This window comes from Montipora foliosa, chromosome 2, assembly GCF_036669935.1.
Source record: "Montipora foliosa isolate CH-2021 chromosome 2, ASM3666993v2, whole genome shotgun sequence".
NCBI classification, from domain to species: Eukaryota; Metazoa; Cnidaria; class Anthozoa; order Scleractinia; family Acroporidae; genus Montipora; species Montipora foliosa.
Genome location: NC_090870.1, coordinates 39,018,685 through 39,043,449, shown reverse-complemented (window position 1 = coordinate 39,043,449; position 24,765 = coordinate 39,018,685). Strand labels below are relative to the sequence as shown.

Below are 24,765 nucleotides of genomic sequence, written 5' to 3'. Positions count from 1 at the left end.
TGTAAAAGAACCTGAACTCTCTTCTTTGTTTTGTCTCACAGCTGAGGAACAAAATTCGAACTCTCCCTGATCGCCGTGTGGCGAATGAAAGAAGCCTGAATCAAGAGCAAAATCGCTATGATCACATTCTTCAACTTGCTCCGGCTAAGGAAACTGTGAGTGTATATAGAATCAGATTTTGACCTATGTCATCAATATGGCATTTATCAAGGCATCAGTAAAGATGCATTTAAGTAAAAGTAGTTTTAATTATTTTAGAACTTCGTCAAGAAGAATATCTTCGCGTTGGCTCTGCTGGCACAAGGAGCAAGCGCGGTTTGATCTTTTCACTGAGTTCTGCGCGGCATGTATCTTCACTTGGTTATCCTCAGTTATCGAATCTCTTGGGACGTAAGGCCAGTTTCGGCGCTGGCTCTGTTGTGTCGAAAGGCATTAATCGCGCAACGGTTTACTTGAACATCGGGCTGTCATGCGGGAGGTCGTGGGTTCGAACCCGGCCGGCTCAACACTCAGGATCTTAAAATAACTGAGGAGAAAGTGCTGCCTTTGTAATCTCATCTGCGAATTGTTAGATTTACAAGTCTTCTTGGATGAGGACTGTGAACCGTAGACCCCGTCTCAAAATATCTTATATTTTAATAAGTTCCCTGTGGGGACGTTAAAGAACCCACACACTGGATGAGGATCCCGGTGTTGTGGCTGTCCTGTTCTCTCCAGCAGAAGTGGCCGGCTTGGCGATAAGGTGTCTAACAAGGCTCATGGTGTATGAGGCCAACTAAGAAGAAACAACCATAAGTCAAAATGGGACTTTGCCGAGTGCTGGAACATGTGTTTGTAGATGTTGATAATCTACCCAATGATTGCGTAAAGATCGCCTTATTTGTTTGTATGAACGATAGAAATTTCATCTCTTTTTTTAGCTGGAATCTCTAGAGAACAAGGAGATTCCTGACATAAAATCCAAGTTGGATGAGATAAAGGCTGAAGAGCAAAGAATTCAAGATGAGATCACCGAAGTATGTGAATTCAAGTTCAATTTTTTCTCTTTTGCACAAAGTGCAATTAACAGAATTTTCAGACCCTCCCAGTTATTATTTTTTTAGTTTTGGACTTATGTCCCCCGTGCGTTTTTTATCGTTCAGGTTATGCACATGTTAACGTAGAAGTCGTGCATAGGTTGGCGCAAAGGGCATTTTAGAAAAACGGTCTAAGAAAAAGGCAACTTTCAAGGAATGATAAAGGATTTGTAGGCTGTAGGTTGTAAGCTTCCGTCATGTGCGATTATAGGCTCTGTAATAAAAGTCTGAATAATGAAAAAGCCCGTGTCTGTTGGCAATCTATCCGTAATACTTCCTAAGGCTCTGTTATGTAGATCTGTTGATTTTTATATCCTTTAATGTGCCCCTGTGATCAAATAATCAATTCTTATTTTTCTTTGGATTTCAAAACTATGTCAACTAAACACTAAGCGACCAAAGTTTTAAGCCTGGATTTCAAAAAGACACCCGTTTATGTTAACTGGAATTTTCCTTTTTAATGGTCCGCCATCACTAACTTTAAGATCTTGAGAGAGCTGGATCGAGGAGAAAATGACGTCAAAGACTCAATAGTTTAAGAATGCAATGCGTGTGTACGCCGTAGAATTAATATGCAGCACGGGTATTTTGGGCTCTCAGACTTTTAAACTCGCGTTTTCCGTATATATAATAAGCTGCATTCACACGCTGAAATTTTAAGCTAGTGAGCCTTTGATGTTACAACCCTCTGAGGTTCAATGGGTCAGTTTTGAAAGTGAGTAATGGCGGACCGTGAAATCCAAAACTCACACTGTTTCAAAGTGAATGGCCTTTGGGTAAAAATCAAAGCTAAAATTTTTGCCAGTCATGTGTTTAGCAAACACACTTTCAAAATCTGAAGGAAAAAAGGGAGTTTTTTAACGGGGCACTTTAAAGGACAATAAGGGTGAAGTGCTGCTCTTAAGTACATGGACAATTTAAGCGATTCTCGCTTGTAGATACCTGAAACATTCAGGTGGCTTCGAGGGGATTCGAACCAGGAGTCCATGAGCAGGAGCGAACAACAGCCTTATATTCCTCAGTGTCACGGCGTTTTCACAAATTAATTTATCTTTTAGATTGAATTTTCCCATGACCTCTGCGATGCCGGTGCAATTTTCTACCAACTTGAGTTATGAGGACCAGGTCGGGGAGGAGTTCATGACCCGCAACCTGTAAATCCGATATCTTCTCTTGAAAGTCGTCTTTCTTCTTAGACAGTCTTTATGCTGCCCTTTTTGCTCCCCACTGAGTGCCTTTTGTAGCTCAAGTTTTAGAGCATTGCACCGACAACGTAGAGGTCATGGCTTCGAATTCCGATGAAGCCACCTGAAATTTTCAGCTGTCTGTATAAGATGCAATTTCTTAAATTTGTTAGGAATAAGTGGGAGGATCAGTTCGCACTAAGCGTCCGTCTATAACCGCTCTTACTTGTTAGTGAGCGTTGAACTCCGTTTACTACATTACATAGAGCGGTTTTCAATTGAGTGTCGAAAGTAATTAGCGAATTCCTTTGGTTTTGCATTACTTCACGCAGTGATTGGTTCAAAGTTCTCGCGCCATTTTCTCAACCAATCAGAAGTGAAACCAAAACCAATCGTGGCTCGCGCATGCACATTTTCCCGTGCTTTGTGTCGGCTACGTGCAATTACTTCGAGTTTTGATTGGTTTATTGGATTGTCTCCGTCTTTTTTGATTGGCCAAAGTAATTACTTTGGTTGTAGTTTTACGACACTCATTTGAAAACCGCTTTATTTAGACAAAGACGTTATTGTCATTAGATGCGTGTTCATTGTAAATAGTTGCTTCATTTCAGCTGGAAGATGTCCTGAGCATTACTGAAAGCGAGGAGCAAAGTGCAAGACAAATGGAACCAGACATTCGCATGTTGGACAAGTACAAAGCAGAGTTAAGGGAAATTGACAGAAGGATATCTTTACTTCAGTCCAAGCTTCATGGAGTCGGTTAGCCGTAGCTTTTTCTCCTATTATAGGTTTATTAATCTCGGTTTGACTTAAGAGTTGAGACTTTTTTGTTTGCTCTTTTAAGACCCCTTGTTTTTCCTAATGTGGGTTTAAAATTTTGTAATACCGACGGATACAATTCTACAGGTTGACAGAAGTTTTTGTAATAGCTGCGCGGTAACCACCCCCTGGTTTCGTTTTCGAGCTTTTTTGGGTATGAGGAAGAGTAGAAGCCGTTGGTTAATTAGCATTCACATTCAATACGTGAACTTTAAGGACGGTGCCTACTATTGCTATTGCACGTACGTTCTGCGCATCTCGCGAGATACTCAGGTTTCCTATGGGTGGTGCTTACTAAGGGTGCGTTCGATTGACAGTAATCCGGAATAGGAATACATGGAATATAAGTTAGAAATCCTTCGCTTTTACGGAGGCTCACATTAAAATTGTCAAACATCTGCTGAAATGCTATTTTAAATATATTTTTATCATCCTTGCTGCTGTGAAACGCGCCAAACATATCGTTTTAATCATCACTCCACGTACTCTTATTCCGGAATAGGGTCAATCGAACGCGCCCTTAGGGTTTGTTCGATTGACCCTATTCCGGAATAATAATACGTAGAGTGATGTTTTAAAACTGTTTGTCTGGCGTTTTGAAGCAACAAGGATAATAAAGATATGTTTAAAAGAGCATTTTAGCAGGTGTTTGACAATTTTTTATGTGAATGTATGTAAAAACGAAGGATTTCTAACATCTATTCCTATTCCGGAATACGGTCGAACGCGCCCAAATACAGCTTTGTTTTTCTTGGTTTAAAACAATGCGGAGAAAGCAGTTCTTAGCACGTGCATTTGGTATTTAAAAGGAAATTGGGTGTAACCTTGCATTTAAAGAGACAAGTAAGCTTCAATTTGGAAAAGAATGCCATACGTTGCTTTGTATTTCAAAGCTCTTTTACAGAAATTGCTGATTAATTGTCTTTAAAAAATGCGTGGTTATCCCCCAAATTTCTTTTTGGATTTCATTAACACTTCTTAAGATCTGCTTTTCCCGCATATTCATAAACCGCACAAAAATACCGTTGAATTAGTAGGCACCGTCTTTAAATAAGATGTCTCTTTTCCACAGTCCCTGGGCGTACAATGCAATCTATATCTAGTGAGATCACTGAGAGACAAGATAAATCGTAAGTACTCACAATAGCTAAGCATTCTTTGAACACCCACTGATTAGGGTATTTTCAGATCAAGTTGGTGTTAACCTCGTCCCCAGGCTCTTCTCGGCTTTCAACATGGTCGTGTTTAAAGCCGATAAGACCCTGGGGATGAGGGTGAGTTAGTGTGCTCAGGTACAAAAGTTTAAATTTTTGCAGCAAACCTTCCCCAATCTCTTCTCATCTTTTTCTCAAATGAATTTTGTTTTTTTTTTTGTCGTGAAATGGTTTGCTTGGATTATCTTTGCAGTGATACCCTAAACACCAATATTGACCGAAAGCGAACCCAGTTGAGTCGGCTTCAGCAACAACTCAGTGAACTGGAGACAAACGTGCATGACCTCAAGTCAAAGAAGGTGGGCAAAAGATTGAGGTCCGAATATCTTGTATTTCTTGCTCTCAAAAACGTGTTTCCCCTATTATGTTGCGCCTACCATCTCAGCCCGGGTCTAGGACAGACATGCAGTAAGTGTCTTAGAGAGAATTAGTACCTTTTTTTAGCAAATGTTTGCAAACATAAAGTCAGGGGAAAATGTAAAACAAAATCTATTAAATAAGTGTAACTGAAATATTGAAGAGATTTTTTTTTCGATGGTGACTCGGGGGTACTCGAAAAAAAATCCGAGTGCTCCTTTGCGGGAGTCGAACCTACGACGACCTTCCGATTACGATTTCGGATGCTCGACAGCTGAGCTATACACTGTAGAAGACTCGTGGGAGCTAGGCCGTTCATGTTCACGGCAATTGTGCCACCGTACTGCTGGGATCTAAAGTAATGTTGAAACGGAGCATATTCGCGATTGCAATGAATTTCTTTAAAATTCAAGAGACTTGTTTCATCGATTGACTTTTAGCCGTTAAAAGTAATCACGAGGAAGGCTGAGTCTGAGAGCCGCAAGATGATGATATTTTATCAGTCCTTTCACGGGAACAAATGAGCCCAGAATATAGGCCATTTTCGAAATATCAATATTCAGCTTGATAGCGATGCAGAGAGGACAAAAACAATAGAAACACGTTGGAATGAATGTGAAACATATCGACATATCATCCACTTTCCTTTGTCTTTGTCCTCTAAACCTCTCTTTCAAGCTGAATTTTAATATATCGAAAGTGGCCTCTTGGTCCCAACTGAGTGGCTTCAAAGCTCAGTACGTAGAGCATTGCACGGGCATCGCAGAGGTCATGGATTCGCGAATCCCTTTGAAGCCACATGAAGTTTTCAGGTGTCTGAAAGAGACAATTCAATTGTCCAGGTTAGTGCGAGGATCACTGCTATCTTTCGTAAGTGCGAATGGTTATCCATCGAAGCAAGGTAATGTGCTCAAGGCAAGCTGAAGTGCATTTAACTAAAAGTGATGTGTTTGTTCGGTCACCGATTTTAAACCCATTTAGGGAGTTGACTATGCTATTTTTGTATTAACAAGCATCTTTTAGATAAAATAAAATTGAATAAAATAATGATTGAGTTTTAAATATATAGAGAAGCTTAAAATGCGAATGGCATCCCTGAGGAGATGCCACTGAGATCAAAGTTCAGTTAAATGGGTGGAAACTAGAAATAACGTGATGTAGTCGGATCCAGTTTTCCACTAGGATACCTCCAATAAAAGCGATTTATAAAATTATTTATAATCATGTGATAAAAAGAAAAAAAGTATGCCTATAAGAAGCTAAAAAGATCTTGTAGCCTGTTTAAACAACAAAGAAAACAATAAAATGGAAACTAGATATTTTTCGACAAGGACGCATCGCATTTAGCTAATAAGTAATTTACATGTTCACTTTCAATTCCCAGAATCCATTAGGCGAATCAGGTTTAGATAACTTAACTTTGAAATAATCAAGACCAGCCTTAAAGACTTTGATTCTTAGTGAACATTTTAGTTAAAAATGCTTTGTAGACTGAAAGTTGCTGAGATGGTGAAAGAACTTGAAATTTGAAATTTGATAATCTAATTTGGTAGCTAACTAAAACCAAGGCCAACTAGCACCAGAAAGGTCACGAAATTACCTTTAAATAATTTTCCGGGAAAAGTGTTGTGATTTTGATCCAAGCCAAAAAAAATTCGCGGGAAAATCTGGAGGTAAGCATTAACATCGCTCACGCAAATGAAGCTACCTGGTGCTATCAAGTGACGTGCTCATAATTTGTTTTCTCTCTTTGTACATCGCCCGCGCACGATACAGAATTATTTGACAAACGTATTAAACCTTGAGAATTACCAGGACTCTTCTTGAGTGAAAAATAAAAAACAAATCCAAGAGAGGAACTCTGCATTGACCTTGATTTTCAAACAGATCACCTACTGCCGGATTCCATCGCGACTCTTTGCACACTTTACTACTTCTCGCTCATTATTTCGTTTTTTCTTTTTTTCCCTATAAATGCATCCATTCTTCCTTCGAAATTCACTCAGTTTTTGCAACTGTTACAGTAGCCACATGCAGTGTCAGCAGTGTTTATCCTTAATTGCAATGCTCTTCGTGCATTCCAAGCATTCATTGTCAAAGCCATTACAAAAACATGCCAACAATCACACAGACATTTACCCGTAAGCACATGTCCCCCGAGAAACCTATTTTTAATCATGGTAGCACTTTAAAGAATGACGCGAAGTGACTTTAAGATTAGCAGTTTGATGAGTTGTATTTTTCCAAAACAAAATGTGACCTTAATTCACGAAGCCGTTGAGGATTTCATTTTGGTTAGTCTCGATTAACTCACCACGCATTCGACATTGATCAAGACAAGTTCAGTAACCGAAAGAGTTGATCCTATTAAGTTCAGCAACCCAAAAATTTATTTTACGAAAGTAGATTTTACTTACTTTTCACCATTTCATTGTTACATGATATTTTACTACTAATGATTTTTGGAAACAAGAAAAGTCTTATTAGTCTATGGTCTAAACGATGTCTGATCTTCGAAAGGAGTCGCTAAATAGATTGCTTTGTGGCCTTAGGGCCTAGCTGGCTGTCTAGCAAAGCCATTTTTGCCACAATAATTTCGACTTCCATTTTGGTTACCGATAAGTCTCATTACAACGTAACCTCGAGGTAATATTATTTTTTGCGTTTATTGTGTTTATTTAGTCTAGCGTGCCTTTAATTTGCGCATCATCCCGTTAACGAGGTAGTGTGGCCCAGTGGTTAGGGCGCTTGCCTTGAGATCCGGATATCCCAGGTTCAAGATCCGTTCTACTTACTCGTTGAATTTGTTCCTGGTAGTCCTTGGTTCAACTTCCCAGCCGCAGTTGTAAATAGCCAACTAGTTTGCCTCCGGCCAGTTGGGATTCTTAGCAGTTGTTGTTGTGTTCTGTCGTTTCGTTGATTGTGTTTCATTGGCCCTGAAAAGCCCCTATGGGGAGCGGTCAATTAAGTAAATTTAATTTTATTTATTTATTGTCACTTTAGATCCAATGAAAGCGAAGACCGTGTAACAACTACGGAAAGCAACACCTGCCAACCTCCACGCTTCCTAATATTCTCTTCGTTTTTTTTTTTTTACCCTTGTCTCTTCAACTCACTGGACAGCACTGAATGACAATGACAAACGTTACAGAAGAGTGGATCGCTTCTTCCTCATTTGATGCCTTATTTTGCAAAGAGGAATTAACCAGAGGTCTAAACGGCCATTTGATCCTCTTTGTGGTGCTTAATGTTTTCTTTTCTGTGACTGCATTTCTGGGGAACGCAGCCATCTTAGTCGCGCTCCACATGGAGTCATCTATGTATCCCGCGACAAAAGTCTTACTTCGTTGTTTGGCGATCAGCGACCTCTTCGTAGGACTTGTGACAGAACCTACAAGAGTGACCCATTTCTTGTCCGTAATGCTCAAACATGAGAAAATTTGCCAGTACACGACCGTTTTAGGTTATGTATTTGGCTATTCTTTGTCGGCCGTTTCGTTGTTGACAGTGACGGCAGTAAGCCTGGACAGACTACTGGCGTTGTTGTTGGGTCTGAGGTACAGACAAGTTGTAACGTCGAAGCGATCTTTCTTGGCCGCGGCTGTGATATGGATCGTGCCCATTGTATCCACCGCTATGTATTTTTGGAACAGCAGGGTAACCTATTGGTTTGGTTACGTTGTGATTTTACTGTGCATCGTGATCACGGCATACTCCTACACAAAGATCTTTGTCACTCTTCGGCAGCATCAAATTCAGCCTCATTACAATGTACGTCCACATCAAGAGATCCACACAGCTCCTCTAAACATTGCGAGATACAAGAAAGCAGTGTCAAGTTCTTTGTGGGTGCAAGTAACATTAGGTGCTTGCTACTTGCCATTTGCTCTAATTGATGCGTTCTTCACTCAGCGAGAAGTCTCTCAATCACTTTACGTAGCCAGGGCATTGGCAATAACTTTGGTTTACATTAATTCGTCATTAAACCCAATTCTTTATTGCTGGAAGATCGCGGGGGTTAGACGAGCGGTGAAAGAACTAATCGGTAGACTTTTCATTTGTTATGGTGGTTAGTTTTTGGGATGTAAATTCGAAGCTGAGCCATTAAGTGTATCTGCTTTCTGTTCAGGTTCAGTAGATCGAAAGTTATCCTTTACATTTCTTAATTAACAATTGCTTTGCGCATTTAGTTGTGAGTGAATCGTGTTCTGATGTACACCGGTAGTTTGGATAACGATATAACGACAGAGGGATTTAATTAAATAGATTGAGGCATATTTCATTTGTCTATGGCATCAGCATGCTAAACAAGATTATGATTATGGACTAGATAAACCAGAGATACATATTGTTGTATACGTTATAACTGCAGCCAACCTGGTGAACTTGGCGATTAATGTTTGCTGTGATATTTACAGACTCTTTCATCTTCTGTCACAGAAGCAATACTGAATTTTGCACCTGCGTACACAAGTCATTAAGTCGATTTTTCTCCTTTAGAAAGTACACAAGAACTTTCTTAAAGGTGACAGCTTTTATTTTTAGCTTGCTTGTATCCTGTTAAGCTTGAGTTATTTCAATACTAGTTTTCAACCTTTTGTATTTTATGTAGTTCGTTGTTGTGTCAAAGAAAGAGGGTTGTCCAATACACACGAACTGAGTCGGGTCGACTTTTTGGTGAAGACGACCCGTCAAGCGGAAGTCGGGTCGTGGTTTTTTTGCGGAAGTAAAGTAACAGGAAGTTGCTATTTGAAAGATGGTTCGAGGAACTTTTTGAAAATGTTGACGGGTCGTAAGGAGCCGTCTAGTTCGTGACTAGCCGTCATTTGAAAAAGTCGACCCGACTATTAGAAATGTCAGGTGGTGAGGCACTTAGAAAAAAATCGTGTATTTGTGAAGATAGTGGAGGCGGTGAGGCCGGCTGAAAATGTTGACGGTTCGTGACGACCCGTCTAGTTCGTGACCAGCATATTGTGAGGGTAAAAATTTCGCTACTGCGAATGAAACATTCACAACATTTGTTGTGAGTGCTATTGTGGACGACGATTATAGTATTTCATGCATGTATCAGTATTTTAGCCGCCACTCTATGAGAATGAAGCATACAATATTTCTAAGCAGCGTATTGTCAGGGCACTAATTTCGCTACGAACGAACCATTGACCATTTTGGATGCTCTTATTGCGGCGATTTTCGGTGCGCTTGAATGTTTTGAGGAAGCGTACGACGATTTCACCACGCTTTAAAACGAAGCATTCAATATTTCGGAGCGCTATTAGCCTGCTCTCCCTGGCTCCCCTTCCCCTTCCCCGATTACGCCGGCCACGCAGACTAGAGCGCTATTACAGAGCTATTCAGACAATCATTATTTCTGTTTCTGAACGGCATGTTGTCTGGGTATTAATTTCGCTACGCCGTGAACGAACGAACCATTCACCATTTTTGGTTGCTTTTAGGAAGCTTGCGGCGATTTCGGCTACGCTTGGATGTTTTGAGGAAGTGTACGGCGATTTCGCTACGCTTTAAGAACGAAGCATGAATGCTGAGAACGAAGAACTCGTAAGCATTCAATATTTCGGAGCGCTATTACAGTCAGTCATTTTTTCTGTTTGTGAACAGCATGTTGTCAGCGTATTAACGACACATTCGCAACATTTGTGAATGCAGTTCTGGTCGATGTTAATAATTTTCTATGCGTATATCGATATTTTTATCGCTACTCTTTGAGAATGAAGCATATAACATTTTTGCACAGCACAGCCTCCTTCGTTCATTGACGTTTTTCGTTCTCTGCCCCCCCCCCCCCCCCCCCCATTCAACATTTCGGAGCGCTACTACATGTACAGTCAGTCATTATTGCTGTTTCTGAACAGCATGTTGTCAGGGTATCAAGGACACATATTCGCAACATTTGTGAATGCTGTTCTGGTCGATGTTTATAATTTTCTACGCGTATATCGATATTTTAGTCGCTACTCTTTGACAACGAAGCATACAACATTTTTGAGCAGCACAGCCTCCTTTGTTCATCGATTTTTTTCTTTCTCTCACCACCTGGCACTTCCAAAAGTCGGGTCGACTTTTCAAACGACGGGTCGTCACGACCTGATCGGATCGTCACGATCCCTCGAGATATTTGAAGCTGAATCAGGCACTTTCGACTTCCGGCAGTAAATCTTACTTCCTTTTTAATCTTCACGACCCGACATCCGGTGAGTCGGGCCGTCAACAGCAATTGACGACCCGACTCAGTTCGTGTATATTGGACATGTGTGAACGCACATGATCGCAGGCGTTACGCTTTTAGTTTAAAAGTGTGGGGTTTTCTTTTATTTTTGTCGTGATTTACATTTTTCTTTAGCTAAGGGTGTCCCGTTTTTTTACTCAGTTTACCGTTGAATCCGTTTCCTAATGTAAAAAAAATAAACCAAAAAACAGTTTCAAGACAAAAAAGTCAAGTGCCATTGTTTTTTTTGTCGTGAAATGGTTTGCTTGGATTATCTTTGCAGTGATACCCTAAACACCAATATTGACCGAAAGCGAACGCAGTTGAGTCGGCTTCAGCAACAACTCAGTGAACTGGAGACAAACGTGCATGACCTCAAGTCAAAGAAGGTGGGCAAAAAGATTGAGGTCCGAATTCCTTGTATTTCTTGCTCTCAAAAACGTGTGTTTCCCCTATTATGTTGCGCCTATCATCTCAGCCCGGGTCTAGGACAGACATGCAGTAAGTGTCTTAGAGAGAATTAGCACCTTTTTTTAGCAAATGTTTGCAAACATAAAGTCAGGGGAAAATGTAAAACAAAATCTATTAAATAAGTGTAACTGAAATATTGAAGAGATTCTTTTTTCGATGGTGACTCGGGGGTACTCGAAAAAAATCTGAGTGCTCCTTTGCGGGAGTCGAACCTACGACGACCTTCCGATTACGAGTTCGGATGCTCGACAGCTGAGCTATACACTTTAGTAGACTCGTGGGAGCTAGGCCGTTCATGTTCACGGCAATTGTGCCACCGTACTGCTGGGATCTAAAGTAATGTTGAAACGGAGCATATTCGCGATTGCAATGAATTTCTTTAAAATTCAAGAGACTTGTTTCATCGATTGACTTTTAGCCATTAAAAGTAATCACGAGGAGGGCTGAGCCTGAGAGCCGCAAGATGATGATATTTTATCAGTCCTTTCACGGGAACGAATGAGCCCAGAAAATAGGCCATTTTCGAAATATCAATATTCAGCTTGATAGCGATGCAGAGAGGACAAAAACAATAGAAACACGTTGGAGTGAATGTGAAACATATGGACATATCATCCACTTTCCTTTGTCTTTGTCCTCTAAACCTCTCTTTCAAGCTGAATTTTGATTTATCGAAAGTGGCCTCTTGGTCCCAACTGAGTGGCTTCAAAGCTCAGTACGTAGAGCATTGCACGGGCATCGCAGAGGTCATGGATTCGCGAATCCCTTTGAAGCCACATGAATATTTCAGGTGTCTGAAAGAGACAATTCAATTGTCCAGGTTAGTGCGAGGATCACTGCTATCTTTCGTAAGTGCGAATGGTTATCCATCGAACCAAGGTAATGTGCTCAAAGCAAGCTGAAGTGCATTTAACTAAAAGTGATGTGTTTGTTCGGTCACCGATTTTAAACCCATTTAGGGAGTTGACTATGCTATTTTTGTACTAACAAGCATCTTTTAGATAAAATAAAATAGGATAAAATAATGATTGAATTTTAAATATATAGAGAAGCTTAAAATGCGAATTGCATCCCTGAGGAGATGCCACTGAGATCAAAGTTCAGTTAAATGGGTGGAAACTAGAAATAACGTGATGTAGTCGGATCCAGTTTTCCACTAGGATACCTCCAATAAAAGCGATTTATAAAATTATTTATAATTATGTGATAAAACGAAAAAAAAGTATGCTCAGTTATAAGAGGCTAAAAAGATCTTGTAGGCTATTTAAACAACAAAGAAAACAATAAAATGGAAACTAGATATTTTTGGACAAGGACGCATCGCATTTAGCTAATAAGTAATTTACATGTTCACTTTCAATTCCCAGAATCCATTAGGCGAATCAGGTTAAGATAACTTAACTTTGAAATAATCAAGACCAGCCTTAAAGACTTTGATTCTTAGTGAACATCGCACGCGTAATGGTGGCTGGTAGAAAACTCTGTTGTTAAAAAAGTCACGCGCTGATCTTAAAGTGCAACTATGACTATATCTTTTTCTTTGGGTTTAAAAACTATGTTAACTAAACACTAAGTACGGGACTCAAATTTTAAGCCCTGATTTAAAACAAGACACCTGTTTATTTTAATTGGAATGTTCCTATACAATGGTCCGCCATGACTAACTTTAGAATCTTGAGACAGCTGGATCAAGGAGATAATGACGTCATAAACTCAGTAGTTTAAGAAAGAAATGCGTGTGTACGCGGCTGAATTAATATGGAGAACGGGAGTGTTAAGCCTTCAGACTTTTAAAATCGTGTTTTGCATATACGATAAGTTGCATTTACGCGCTCAAATTTTAAGTGAGTAAATGACGTCTCTTTTCCCTAGATCCAACCCCCTGAGGTCCAATCGGGCAGTTTTGAACGTGAGTAATGGCGCACCATGAAATCCAAAACTTACACTCGAAGTAAACAGCCTTTGGATAGAAATCAAAGTTCAAAATTTTGCCAGTCAAGTGTTAAGCAAACACACTTTCAAAATGTGAAGAAAAAAAGCACGTGCTTTTTTGTGCTTACGGGCTAGCCCGTAATGCACAATGTCATCGGGGTTGTCTGAGTAAGTGAGTGAGTGAGCGAGTGAGTGTAAGATCGCGTGCATGAATCACCAAACTAATGAGGTCTTTATTCAGTTTTAACAATTGATTTCCATTTTACAGTTATTCTGTTTGCCGCCTACTTGTTGCCTTTTCCTTTCTTAATTTTCCTTATGAAAAGAGAAATTTTAGAGAAAAGTTTACGGCAAGATTTTGGCAATCGCGTGATAATTTGATTGGCAAACCTGTTGGGGAAGCCGGTAGGATTTGAGCGGAAAAAGAACCTTTGGAGTCAAAATGCCCATAACACCTCTCCAATGAGCTTTCATGTTGATATTCCAGTAAGGTGTGTGATATTTTCCAATTTTGAAACATTTTGTCTCTTTGTACATCGCCCGTGATAGAGAATTAGAGAATTACCAGACTGAGTGCTCTTCTTGAAAGAAACAACAAGTAACAAATCCAAGAAAGGGACTTTTGCGTTGACCTTGATTTTCAAACAGTATCGTACCTACTGCCGGATTCCATCGCGACTCTGCACACTTTACTACTCGCTCATTATTTCGTTTTTTCTTTATTTTCCCTATCAATGCATCCATTCTTCCTTCGAAATTCACTCAGTTTTTGCAACTGTTACAGTAGCCACATGCAGTGTCAGCAGTGTTTATCCTTAGTTGCAATGCTCTTCGTGCATTCCAAGCATTCATTGTCAACACCATTACAAAAAACATGCCCACAATCACACAGCCATTTACCCGTAAGCACATTTTTAATCATAGTAGCAGTTTAAAGAATGACGCGAAGTGACTTTAAGATTACCAGTTTGATGAGTAGTATTTTTCCAAAACAAAATGTGACCTTACTTCACGAAGCCGTTGAGGATTTCATTTTGGTTAGTCTCGCTTAACTCAGCACGCATTCGACATTGATCAAGACAAGTTCAGTAACTGAGGGAGTTGATCATATTAAGTTCAGCAACCCAAAAATTTATTTTACGAAAGTAGATTTTACTTACTTTTCACCATTTCATTGTTACATGATATTTTACTACTGATGATTTTGGGAAACAAGAACAGTCTTATTAGTCTACAGGGCCGTAGCCAGAAAAAAGTTATGACTGGGGCAATGTCGATGGTTAAATTCCCTTCGTAAGTATTTAGGTGTTTATGATGAGTACATTTTGAAGGCAACACTGGAATCACGCTTTATTAAAAAAAAATCACCAAAAAATAACTGAGGCAAGTGCCTCGGTTTGCCTCATACTGTCTATGGCCCTGGACTATGGTCTAAACGATGACTGATCTTCGAAAGGAGTCGCTAAATAGATTGCTTTGTGGCCTTAGGGCCTAGCTGGCTGTCTAGCAAAGCAATTTTTGCCACAATAATTTCGACTTCCATTTTGGTTACCGATAAGTCTCATTACAACGTAACCTCGAGGTAATATTATTTTTTGCGTTTATTGTGTTTATTTAGTCTATCGTGCCTTTAATTTGCGCATCATCCCGTTAGGGAGGTTGTGTGGCCCAGTGGTTAGGGCGCTTGCCTTGAGATCCGGATATCCCAGGTTTAAGACCCGTTCTAATTACTGGTTGAATTTGTTCCTGGTAGTCCCTGGTTCAACTTCCCTGCTGCACTTGTAAATAGCCAACTAGTTTGCCTCCGGCCAGTTGGGATTCTTAACAGTAGTTGTTGTGTTCTGTCGTTTCGCTGATTGTGTTTCATTGGCCCTGAAAAGCCCCTATGGGGAGCGGTCAATTAAGTAAATTTAATTTTATTTGTTTATTGTCACTTTAGATCCAATGAAAGCGAAGACCGTGCGACAAATACGGAAAGCAACACCTGCCAACCTCCACGCTTCCTAATATTCTCTTGTTTTTTTTTTTTTTTTTTTAACCCTTGTGTCTTCAACTCAATGGACAGCACTGAATGACAATGACAAACGTTACAGAAGAGTGGATCGCTTCTTCCTCATTTGATGCCTTATTTTGCAAAGAGGAATTAACCAGAGGTCTAAACGGCCATTTGATCCTCTTTGTGGTGCTTAATGTTTTCTTTTCTGTGACTGCATTTCTGGGGAACGCAGCCATCTTAGTCGCGCTCCACATGGAGTCATCTATGTATCCCGCGACAAAAGTCTTACTTCGTTGTTTGTCGATCAGCGACCTCTTCGTAGGACTTGTGACAGAACCTACAAGAGTGACACATTTCTTGTCCGTAATGCTCAAACATGAGAAAATTTGCCAGTACACGACCGTTTTAGGTTATGTATTTGGCTATTCTTTGTCGGCCGTTTCGTTGTTGACAGTGACGGCAGTAAGCCTGGACAGACTACTGGCGTTGTTGTTGGGTCTGAGGTACAGACAAGTTGTAACGTCGAAGCGATCTTTCTTGGCCGCGGCTGTGATATGGATCGTGCCCATTGTATCCACCGCTATGTATTTTTGGAACAGCAGGGTAACCTATTGGTTTGGTTACGTTGTGATTTCACTGTGCATCGTGATCACAGCATACTCCTACACAAAGATCTTTGTCACTCTTCGGCAGCATCAAATTCAGCCTCATTACAATGTACGTCCACATCAAGAGATCCACACAGCTCCTCTGAACATTGCGAGATACAAGAAAGCAGTGTCAAGTTCTTTGTGGGTGCAAGTAACATTAAGTGCTTGCTACTTGCCATTTGCTCTAATTGATGCGTTCTTCACTCAGCGAGAAGTCTCTCAATCACTTTACGTAGCCAGGGCATTAGCAATAACTTTGGTTTACGTTAATTCGTCATTGAACCCAATTCTTTATTGTTGGAAGATCGCGGGGGTTAGACGAGCGGTGAAAGAACTAATCGGTAGACTTTTCTTTTGTTATGGTGGTTAGTTTTTGGGTTTTTAATTCGAAGCTGAGCCATTACGTGTATCTGCTTTCTGTTCAGGTTGAGTAGATCGAAAGTTATCCTTTGCATTTCTTTACTTAATTACCAATTGCTTTGCGCATTTAGTTGTGAGTGAATCGTGTTCTGATGTACACAGGTAGTTTGGATAACGATATAACGACAGAGGGATTTAATTAAATAGATTGAGGCATATTTCATTTGTCTATGGCATCAGCATGCTAAACAAGATTATGATCTGCGCGAACATGGACTAGATAAACCAGAGATATATATTGTTGTATACGTTATAACCGCAGGCAACCTGGCGAACATGGCGATTAATGTTTGCTGTGATATTTACAAACTCTTTCATCTTCTGTCACAGAAGCAATACTGAATTTTGCACCTGCATACAAAGGTCATTAAGTCCATTTTTCTCCTTTAGAAAGTACACAAGAACTTTCTTAAAGGTCACAGCTTTTCTTTTTAGCTTGTGTCCTGTTAAGCTTGAGTTATTTCAATACAGGTTTTCAGCCTTTCGTATTTTATGAAGTTCGTTGTCGTGTCAAAGAAATGCTAATAGTTCGGAGATGACTACTTGATCAATATAAGAAAAACGCACATGATCGCACGCGTTGCGCTTTTAGTTTAAAAAGTGTGGGGTTTTCTTTTATTTTTGTCGTGATTTACATTTTTCTTTAGCTAAGGGTGTCCCGCTCTTTTACTCAGTTTACCGTCGAATGCGATTCCTAATGTAAAAAAAATAAACCAAAAAACAGTGCCAAGACAAAAAAGTCAAGTGCCATTGGCCAGAAACGACTACGGAGTTAGTGTTGATATATTTTCGTCCCACGTAGACAGAAAGCCTCTCCTGTGGAAGACTGTCACGTTTACTGTGGGTTGAAGTTGAAAATGAAAATCTGTACAGGCAAAACCAATAATTAAAGTTAAAATGTTTTTCACAGAGTCACTGCCTTCCTCATATCCTTTTTTTTTTAATTTTAAAAACTCAAAATTATGGATCGGGGGTAAACAAGAGGGGGTGGGAGGGGCAGCCTAAATCTCAAAAGCTAGCATTTACGCTAAACGAATGGCATGATCATTTATTACTAGCCTGCAAATTGCATGCTTTTCCGTTGAAATGGCGCGCGGTCGAAATATAGGGGGTTTGTTACTTGTTTCGAAGCTAGTAACCAAGCACCTTTATATTTCGACCGTGCGCTATTTTCAACGGAAGAGCCTGCGTGCAGGCTAGTTTATTACATGATCAGGATTGAGGCGAATTACAAGTGGTTACTGGTAAATGCTGAGAGAAATGAGAACTTTGGAAGTAATTTAATTCTAAAAAGTCTCCGCGTACTTGTGACCTCGCGCCGTTTGGAAGGGTAAAGCTCCTGGGATAACGAAAATTTGCAGAATCGAATGCGTGCATGCGACATTTCGCAATAGTTTTCGTCATTCGCCGCTGTCACAGCTATCGGAGACATCTTCAGGGATATCTTGTCAGGTTGTCATTTTCACGGAAGCTTGTGTGTCCCCGTAAGGGCTCCGTAAAGGGCAGCTGCAAAGATATATATTTACAGTGCCACACGCCTGACCTTGGCCACCCAACAAAAACTTTCACATGTGACAATTACGTGTAAATACCTCAACTCAACAACCCATGCAACAGTGTTCAACTCACAACTCAATCAAATTCACACATCCTGATCGACGGACAATTTGTAAAAAAACTTTGTTAGGTCGCCGCGGTAAGGCGCGTCGCAGTGTAAGTTATTGATCTACTTGCAAAAGTACAGATCCCAGAGGGATATACTTTCTCGACTTAGTTCGCTTACAAAAGGCAGCACTTGGCCCTTATTTTCTAGCGTTTCATCCGTCTTCTCCTACCCCTTTTCCTCTCCCTTCTTTATTCTACATTTCTCATTTGTCCAGTGATGAAGTTTCAGAAGTCTAGAATAGCCTTATACTTTGCCATCAAAGTCGAACCCTGAAACATTGACTGGGTAGACGAATCCAATCATTTCGTTAGTACATTACAGACAACTACAAGGTCTTTGGGAGTGTGCTTTTGATGGTCATAGTTCATTCCGTTCTTAATATATCGAGGGCATGTGCATGGCATCGAAGCGATTCCAATCACTTCTTGGTTTTATTAATTCACCGTGCCTTCAACATAACCCGCTACTGCGTTTAACATTAGTCCAATTTGGATTGCTTTTAGCTTCAACTGGAAGCCCAGCTTCAAACCAGGACGCGTTTGGAGCAACAGAAAGCAGACCTCACCGCGAATAACAGTGCATTTGCACGAGAAATTGAGGTTGGTATTAAGTGCAGTGGCTCATCACAATCGTTTGATTTGCCTTCCCCTTTTTGAAATATTTAGATTGGACGATTTCTCCATGAGCAACTAAATATTCACGGCAGAGTAGGGAGAATTTTGTTTTACATTGAAAGATGGACTACTTATATATGTTTTCTTGATATTCGTTTCCAGGAAGCAGAAGCAGATTTACAGCCTTTAGCGGTAAGTATTGTCTTTCATATCCAGATTCCTATCAAGCTTTTCTTCATCGGGAATGGAAAAACCAACAGAAGAAACCATCGTCCCTTCTTGTTTTTGCGATCTGGGCCTGAAAACGTTCTTGACAATGTTTTAAAAGTTGTGTGATATACTAAGTTTGACTACAATCTGAGGTGTTCTTCATTGTATCATGCATCATTTCTTTTACCTTTGTGTATACTTCTCATAAAACAAAAAGCAAACGACGCCATGAACTGACTCTCAGCTTGGGTAACGTTCTTAGTATGTTCTTAAAGTGCTACTAAGATGAATAAAAAATCAGTTCTTATTTTTCATCGAAAGTACTTGCGTTGAATGATCAACAGGCGAAATTTTTTCTAGTAATTTGAAGAGGAAGGCTGTTTAATTGAACTCCACTTTTTAAACTTAACGGTCCGCCATTACTTGCTGCGGTAAGTAAAGTAACCATATTTAACGTCGATAACTCGTAACAGTAATTCAACTGACAAACCTGAGGTCGACGGTGCGCTCATCTTACTCCCCCCTCTCCATCAGTGCTCCGTTTTACGGGTATTTAAAGCTACTTAAAGCTACACGGAAAGGAAAGAAGTCGAAACAAGGATGCGAGATCCGGGAATCGAACTCAGGGCCTCTTGCACCAAAGCCGCGCACTAACCGACTGTGCCATCCTTGCTCCTGCGAGGATCTGGGGCCCGTTTCTCGAAAGTCCCGAAGAGCCATTTGTGAAAATGCCAACAGCTTGTTTTGGAAAACCGATCTTTTAACATATTTTCAAGGTAACAAAAGAAAAATGACTCTGAAGTTTGAAGACTTAAATCCTCTCCGTTCTTGAGGTACAAATGGAATTGTGACGCCCGAAAATGACCCGTAAAGTTTCGGGACTTTCGAGAAACGGGCCCCTGGATCGAGGAGAAAGTAACGTCACTTACCTACTAGCTTAAAAATGAATTGTGTGAATGCGGCTCGATCCAGCTTTCTGAGGGCTTATCTGTCAGAACTACAACAAGTAATGGCGCCGGGACCGTTAAATGAAACATTGACGTCAAATAAGTAGTTTTTCTCTTGAAGTGATTGCATAAAATCTCGCATTTCGAGTATTCAGCATAAGAACTTTCGAAATGTAAATAAAAGGTAGAAGTGATTTTCGATCATAGCCAAAACGTTGCTATAAAAAATATTCATTAAAAAAATGACGTGTCTTGTTAAATGCCTCGTTCTTTAAAGGATGCCGCTACAAGAACACAATAGGGTGACTGTTAGTCAAGATCAGTTTTTGGCACACCTCTTCTCAGTACATGAATTATCTTTAGAATGACTTCGACATTTACGATTATGCGGAGTCTGAAGTTCAACTTTCAACCAACGTTTTCGCCTTTTACTACCGCCAGTCATGGTCGCAGCGGCAGTTGGCGCACTTTTCAAAACAAATAAATAAAATACAAAAAAAAACAACAACAAACCGGCAAATTGGATCGAAAGCACCCTTCCCGCGGAAGTAAAAATGGCAGTGAAAAACGCAACCGCAGATTGAAGTTCGCGTGAACCCGAAGTGCGCAAGAACTGGCGCCGCGCGCTTCTCCCTCGTCGTGTCAACCTTTTCGGCAATATAGCTCCTTAGATCATATATTTTGAATGTTTCAGACTGGTCTCGAAGAGTTACGGGTTCAACAACAGGACGTGAAAAGACAGAAGGAAGCCGCAGATGAAGAGAACAGGAAGTTGGTAAGTGCTGAATGTATTCTAGGGGTATCCACTGAGAAAAAAAGTCAACTTTTTGAGTTCTCTTTTGTCTTTCACTTTTCACTGTTTCCTTGTTCGTTTGTCATACTTCGTTCTTCAAGGGAAGTTGGATGTCGGTTTTCGTCTTGTAAAATGTTTATTTAAACGGTTACTCTAACGATTTTAAATACCTGAGTTCCTATATTGCTGAGAACAGAAATATTTGTCTTCCCGGAAAGGCCGACATTGACAATTAACTACTAAGGCCGGGACACTCTAGGCGATAAGTCGCTGCGACTCGTCGCGGGGACAAGTCGCCACAACAATTCGCCTTGTGTGACACGGTTAATTTCATGAAAATCATTGTCGCTTCGGCAGAATTTTGTCGCCGTGATCAGTCGCACGAATTCAAACCAGTTTGAATTCGTGCGACTTCCCGCAGCGACAAAATTAGCGCACGGAAAGCAGAGTTGTTGCATCATGTGTCCACTTCCGGCAACAAGTCGCTGCGATAAAATATAAATGAACCAATGAAAGAGCGTCATATGGTCAGCCATATTGAATTAGAAAACTAGTTCACACTCCTACTCATACGAGATCACTGCGTGTGCACCGAACAGGCGTCGTGTCGCAGCGACTTGTTTTGCAAGTAGTACACATGGAGCAACTTGTCGCAGACACATGTCGCTGCGACTTGTCGCCTAGTGTGTCCCGGCCTTTAGAGGATAATGCGAAGTGATAGTTTTCTACCCATATGAACCATGTAAGCGTTAGCCTTACTGATGGAAATGGGCCCACACAAGGACGGAGAAAAACTCTGACCAGGTTAGGAATTGAACCCACGACCTTCGGGTTAGATCACCACTGCTCTACCGACTGAGCTACAAGGTCCGACGGGAGCAGGTTGTTGGAATTTGAGATGTCAATGTCACGATAATGAATATGTTCAAGTACAAGGAAGGGTTACGTTTTTTCAAGCGTTGGCCGTGTAGCACTTTATATTTCAACAGACTTAACTATTATAGGGGAAATGTGAAGTGCTAGTTATCTACCCATATAGACCGTGTGAGCGTTAGCCCTACTAATGGAAATGGGTCCACACAGGGACAGAGAAAAACTCTGACCAGGATGGGTTCATTGTTTGAAAGGGTTTAGGCTTTTGACATCGCGCAAAATATCTTTTTTTGGGCCTTTCTTTTTTTTTTTTTTTACCTTCTTAGCTTGAGAAAATTAGAACAAGTGGGGATAAAGTGCATGAGAAGAACGCCGAAATACGAAGGTAGAATTAAAATTCCTGTTTAATGATTTCAATAACACATAGCTTGAATATGAAACAAAGAACAAAAAAAACCTTTTTTTTTTAATTATGGGGAGTTTAAACTGCACATTAGGTACAAAAATTCAAATTTGATTTTCTTGTTGTGAAATTAGATCTCCGCCCATAACAAACGTTTTTCTCTTTTCATTTATTCTTCCAAATTTCATTTTTGAACTGACTTTGAACAATCTATAGTACACAGGACGCCTACACAACTTGAGGGACCGCTGATATCTTTTATAGCAAATCGTATTGAAGAGTAATTGAGATTTACGTATCACGTCAAATAAAGGTATTCTCTCCAAAAGTGTCCAGTGATCCTTAAAGCATTCCTCTGCAAAACTTTGCAGTGTCAAACCGCCGTTATGTCGCTGCGTAACTTCGACGTCAGAACGTTCGGCATGGTCGATACCACAATTTTTTTGTCGGTACTTTTTAAAATTAACTTAAATCTCTGTTTACTTTTTTAGTCATTAGCAAATGTCCCTAATTGCTGCGCTGGTACATCGTTAGCCGAACGTCTTTGAGGTTTTATTCGTATTACCGTTCCAAATATTATTAGCATTATAATTAATTCACAGGTTCTTAGTAGAACCAAAACAACAAACCGCGCCCATTTTGAGCTTGCTGATATTTCCAACTTTATCAGGATGCCGTAATCGCTAGCCGCCATGCAGACACTAAGTAGTAATGTAGCGAACGTGATAACCGGTGATATGAATATGAGAGAAATAATCCTTTTTAATCTGCCTTCTCCAATGTGGATCCTTTGGCTTCGCGACGATTTTAAGTTTTGCCATATTCTGTACCCTGCTACGGCGTAGCCCACACAAACCAGTATTCCCCATAGAAAGACATACAGATATGAGGCAAAGTACCATTCCAAACTGTGTTTCCACAAAGCCATCAAATTTAAGAAGAGCATTACCGCCGAGAAAACACAAGTGATAGCCAGTAGTATTCTTAGATTTTGTAACCTTGGAGTTGCAAGCGACGTCTGGGTCGTTTCTAGCAATACGAGAAGTAGAATGCTGAATGCAGAGAGATTTAAGGCTACTGAGATGCAATCCAGGAGGAGAGCTGCTGTCATTATTTCTTTGGACTCTTTGTGCAATATCACTGGACTCCAAAGCAGACTAACTGTTTTAAGTGTTGATGCAAGGAAAAGTTGCACTGTGGAAAAGCGAGCATGGATACTTCGGCTGTGTGAATTATGCCGGCATTGTTGAAGAATAACAGCGAGACAGATCAAAGCGAAAAGGCCGAATAAACTTGCGAAAGTATAAGCATAAGATTCCCAGGCCCAGAAATTGAGGAATCCTTTATAATCTGTCGATGGAGATGACATGGACGAAAGAGACTTCAGTGTTGAGTTTTCGTCCCTCTGCATGATGCTGTTGATGCAATTTTATCTTACCTTGAATTTTTGACACTTTTTGCGCATTTATGGAGTAATTCTGCATTTGTTTACATGTGCTTTGCATGCAAATTAACATGTTTTTAGCTTTTTCGAATCGTACTGGGCAATGGTAAATTCGCTTTCTGCCATCTTCATTTCTTCTCCTTATCGTCGTGCATAAACATGGTTGTGTTAAAATAGTAGCCTCTTTCATGATTTTATCAACGCGTGTCCAAAAGGAGGCTTTATCTGTTTTAATTTTATTTGCATTATCATGCATAAATACCGAAATTGTCTCGTTCAACTTCAAGGGGTCCACCGCTAGTATTGTTTTAATACTAGATTTCCCATTAAGAATCATCATTTGAGGTCGATCTTTGGCTTCTTGTACAAAAACGACATCCATGTTCGTTGTCTTGATGATTGATTGGGGTCGCTCTTATTTATCCTTGTCCACACACGAATTATAAAAGATGTCAAAGAGGTTGCTTCACCTGTTGGTTATTCTTTTCCTTGGAATGTTTAAAGAAGGATGTTTGCCTTTGCCTTAGCGGTTGTTGTTTCTTCCATGCCTTTTGGATTCGATTATTTATCATTGACATCGATGTCCGTTTTACCCTGGTGATGTCCTTGTCCTTTCAGAAACTTGGGCGATCATTTTAAATTTTAAATTATTCCTTGTTTTTTAGTTGGGTAATCGTGCAATGGACCTTTTGACGGTTCATCTAAGCGCCGTTCTTTTTTGTTTCGTTGTCTTGTCCTGCGATAGCAGAACTGATTTAACGATTGAACACCTAATTCAAGGCCCTTGAATGGAAATTTTAACGTTTTGACTGCTGAGCAGGCCCAATGTCTAGTAGGTATTGTGCTGCTAGCCGCTTACGGTAAATCGCCAAGGTATCAAACACAATTATATGCCTTTATTCCACAATTTGGTCTTCCAATGTACAAGCCAGTGATGAGAGGAAGGGGGGAGTTTTAAATCTACATGCATCAGCAGAAGTTTGATTCTTCTTACTATGTTATAATTACATTACTCAAGAAAAACGTCGAGAATTAAGTATGTTTCATACAGGAAGAATATTTACGTACTCGTTCGTGACTCTAAAATTCCACGACAACTAGTAAAGTACATGCAATGATCCAATAGCTGTTATTGAAGTTGAACCCGAGTCTCAGCGGTGTTAGTTTCAGAAGGCGCGAAAACGAGGCTTTCGAGTCAAAACAATAATTTCTTATCAAAAGACTGTGTGGTTTCTTGATTCTGGACTGTTTTCTTCGCTTTTTTTTCCGAGTAATTTGAGGTTTGTCATACCTAATTTTATCGTTGAAGGGATGGCAAGGCACTGTATAGCATATGGATATGTTAACCGAAGTAACAACACTAAATGTGCGAAACTGTCGTGGCTTCTTCTGAGAAAAAGACTGTGATTTCTTGATTCTGGACTGTTTTCTTCGCTTTTTTTTTCCGAGTAATTTGAGGTTTGTCTGACC

At 40.2% G+C, this 24,765-nt stretch overlaps 2 protein-coding genes across 3 annotated transcripts in view; both read left to right on the top strand.

The window, feature by feature from the left end:
• The window catches only part of LOC137993042 (DNA repair protein RAD50-like), a 71,432-nt gene that overhangs the window by 34,464 nt on the left and 12,203 nt on the right, over nt 1-24,765 (top strand). The window contains exons 24-32 of one of the 2 annotated variants that reach the window (XM_068838698.1): nt 42-155; nt 921-1,016; nt 2,872-3,019; nt 4,152-4,209; nt 11,160-11,265; nt 18,515-18,610; nt 18,788-18,817; nt 20,477-20,557; nt 21,775-21,833. In XM_068838698.1, the coding sequence (XP_068694799.1) occupies nt 42-155; nt 921-1,016; nt 2,872-3,019; nt 4,152-4,209; nt 11,160-11,265; nt 18,515-18,610; nt 18,788-18,817; nt 20,477-20,557; nt 21,775-21,833 (788 nt within the window). Of the gene's footprint in view, nt 1-41; nt 156-920; nt 1,017-2,871; nt 3,020-4,151; nt 4,210-4,486; nt 4,593-11,159; nt 11,266-18,514; nt 18,611-18,787; nt 18,818-20,476; nt 20,558-21,774; nt 21,834-24,765 lie in introns of both variants that reach the window. The other variant, XM_068838696.1, reaches the window with a different exon arrangement.
• Nucleotides 14,659-17,194, top strand: LOC137990770 (adenosine receptor A3-like). The gene has a single exon (XM_068835878.1). It carries the CDS (start codon nt 15,351-15,353, stop codon nt 16,293-16,295), a length of 945 nt encoding a protein of 314 aa, XP_068691979.1. The 5' UTR covers nt 14,659-15,350; the 3' UTR covers nt 16,296-17,194.

What these genes read in the sequence shown, in the direction of transcription:
- LOC137990770 (XM_068835878.1), top strand. Translation starts at nt 15,351, where the DNA reads ATGACAATGACAAACGTTACAGAAGAGTGGATCGCTTCTTCCTCATTT.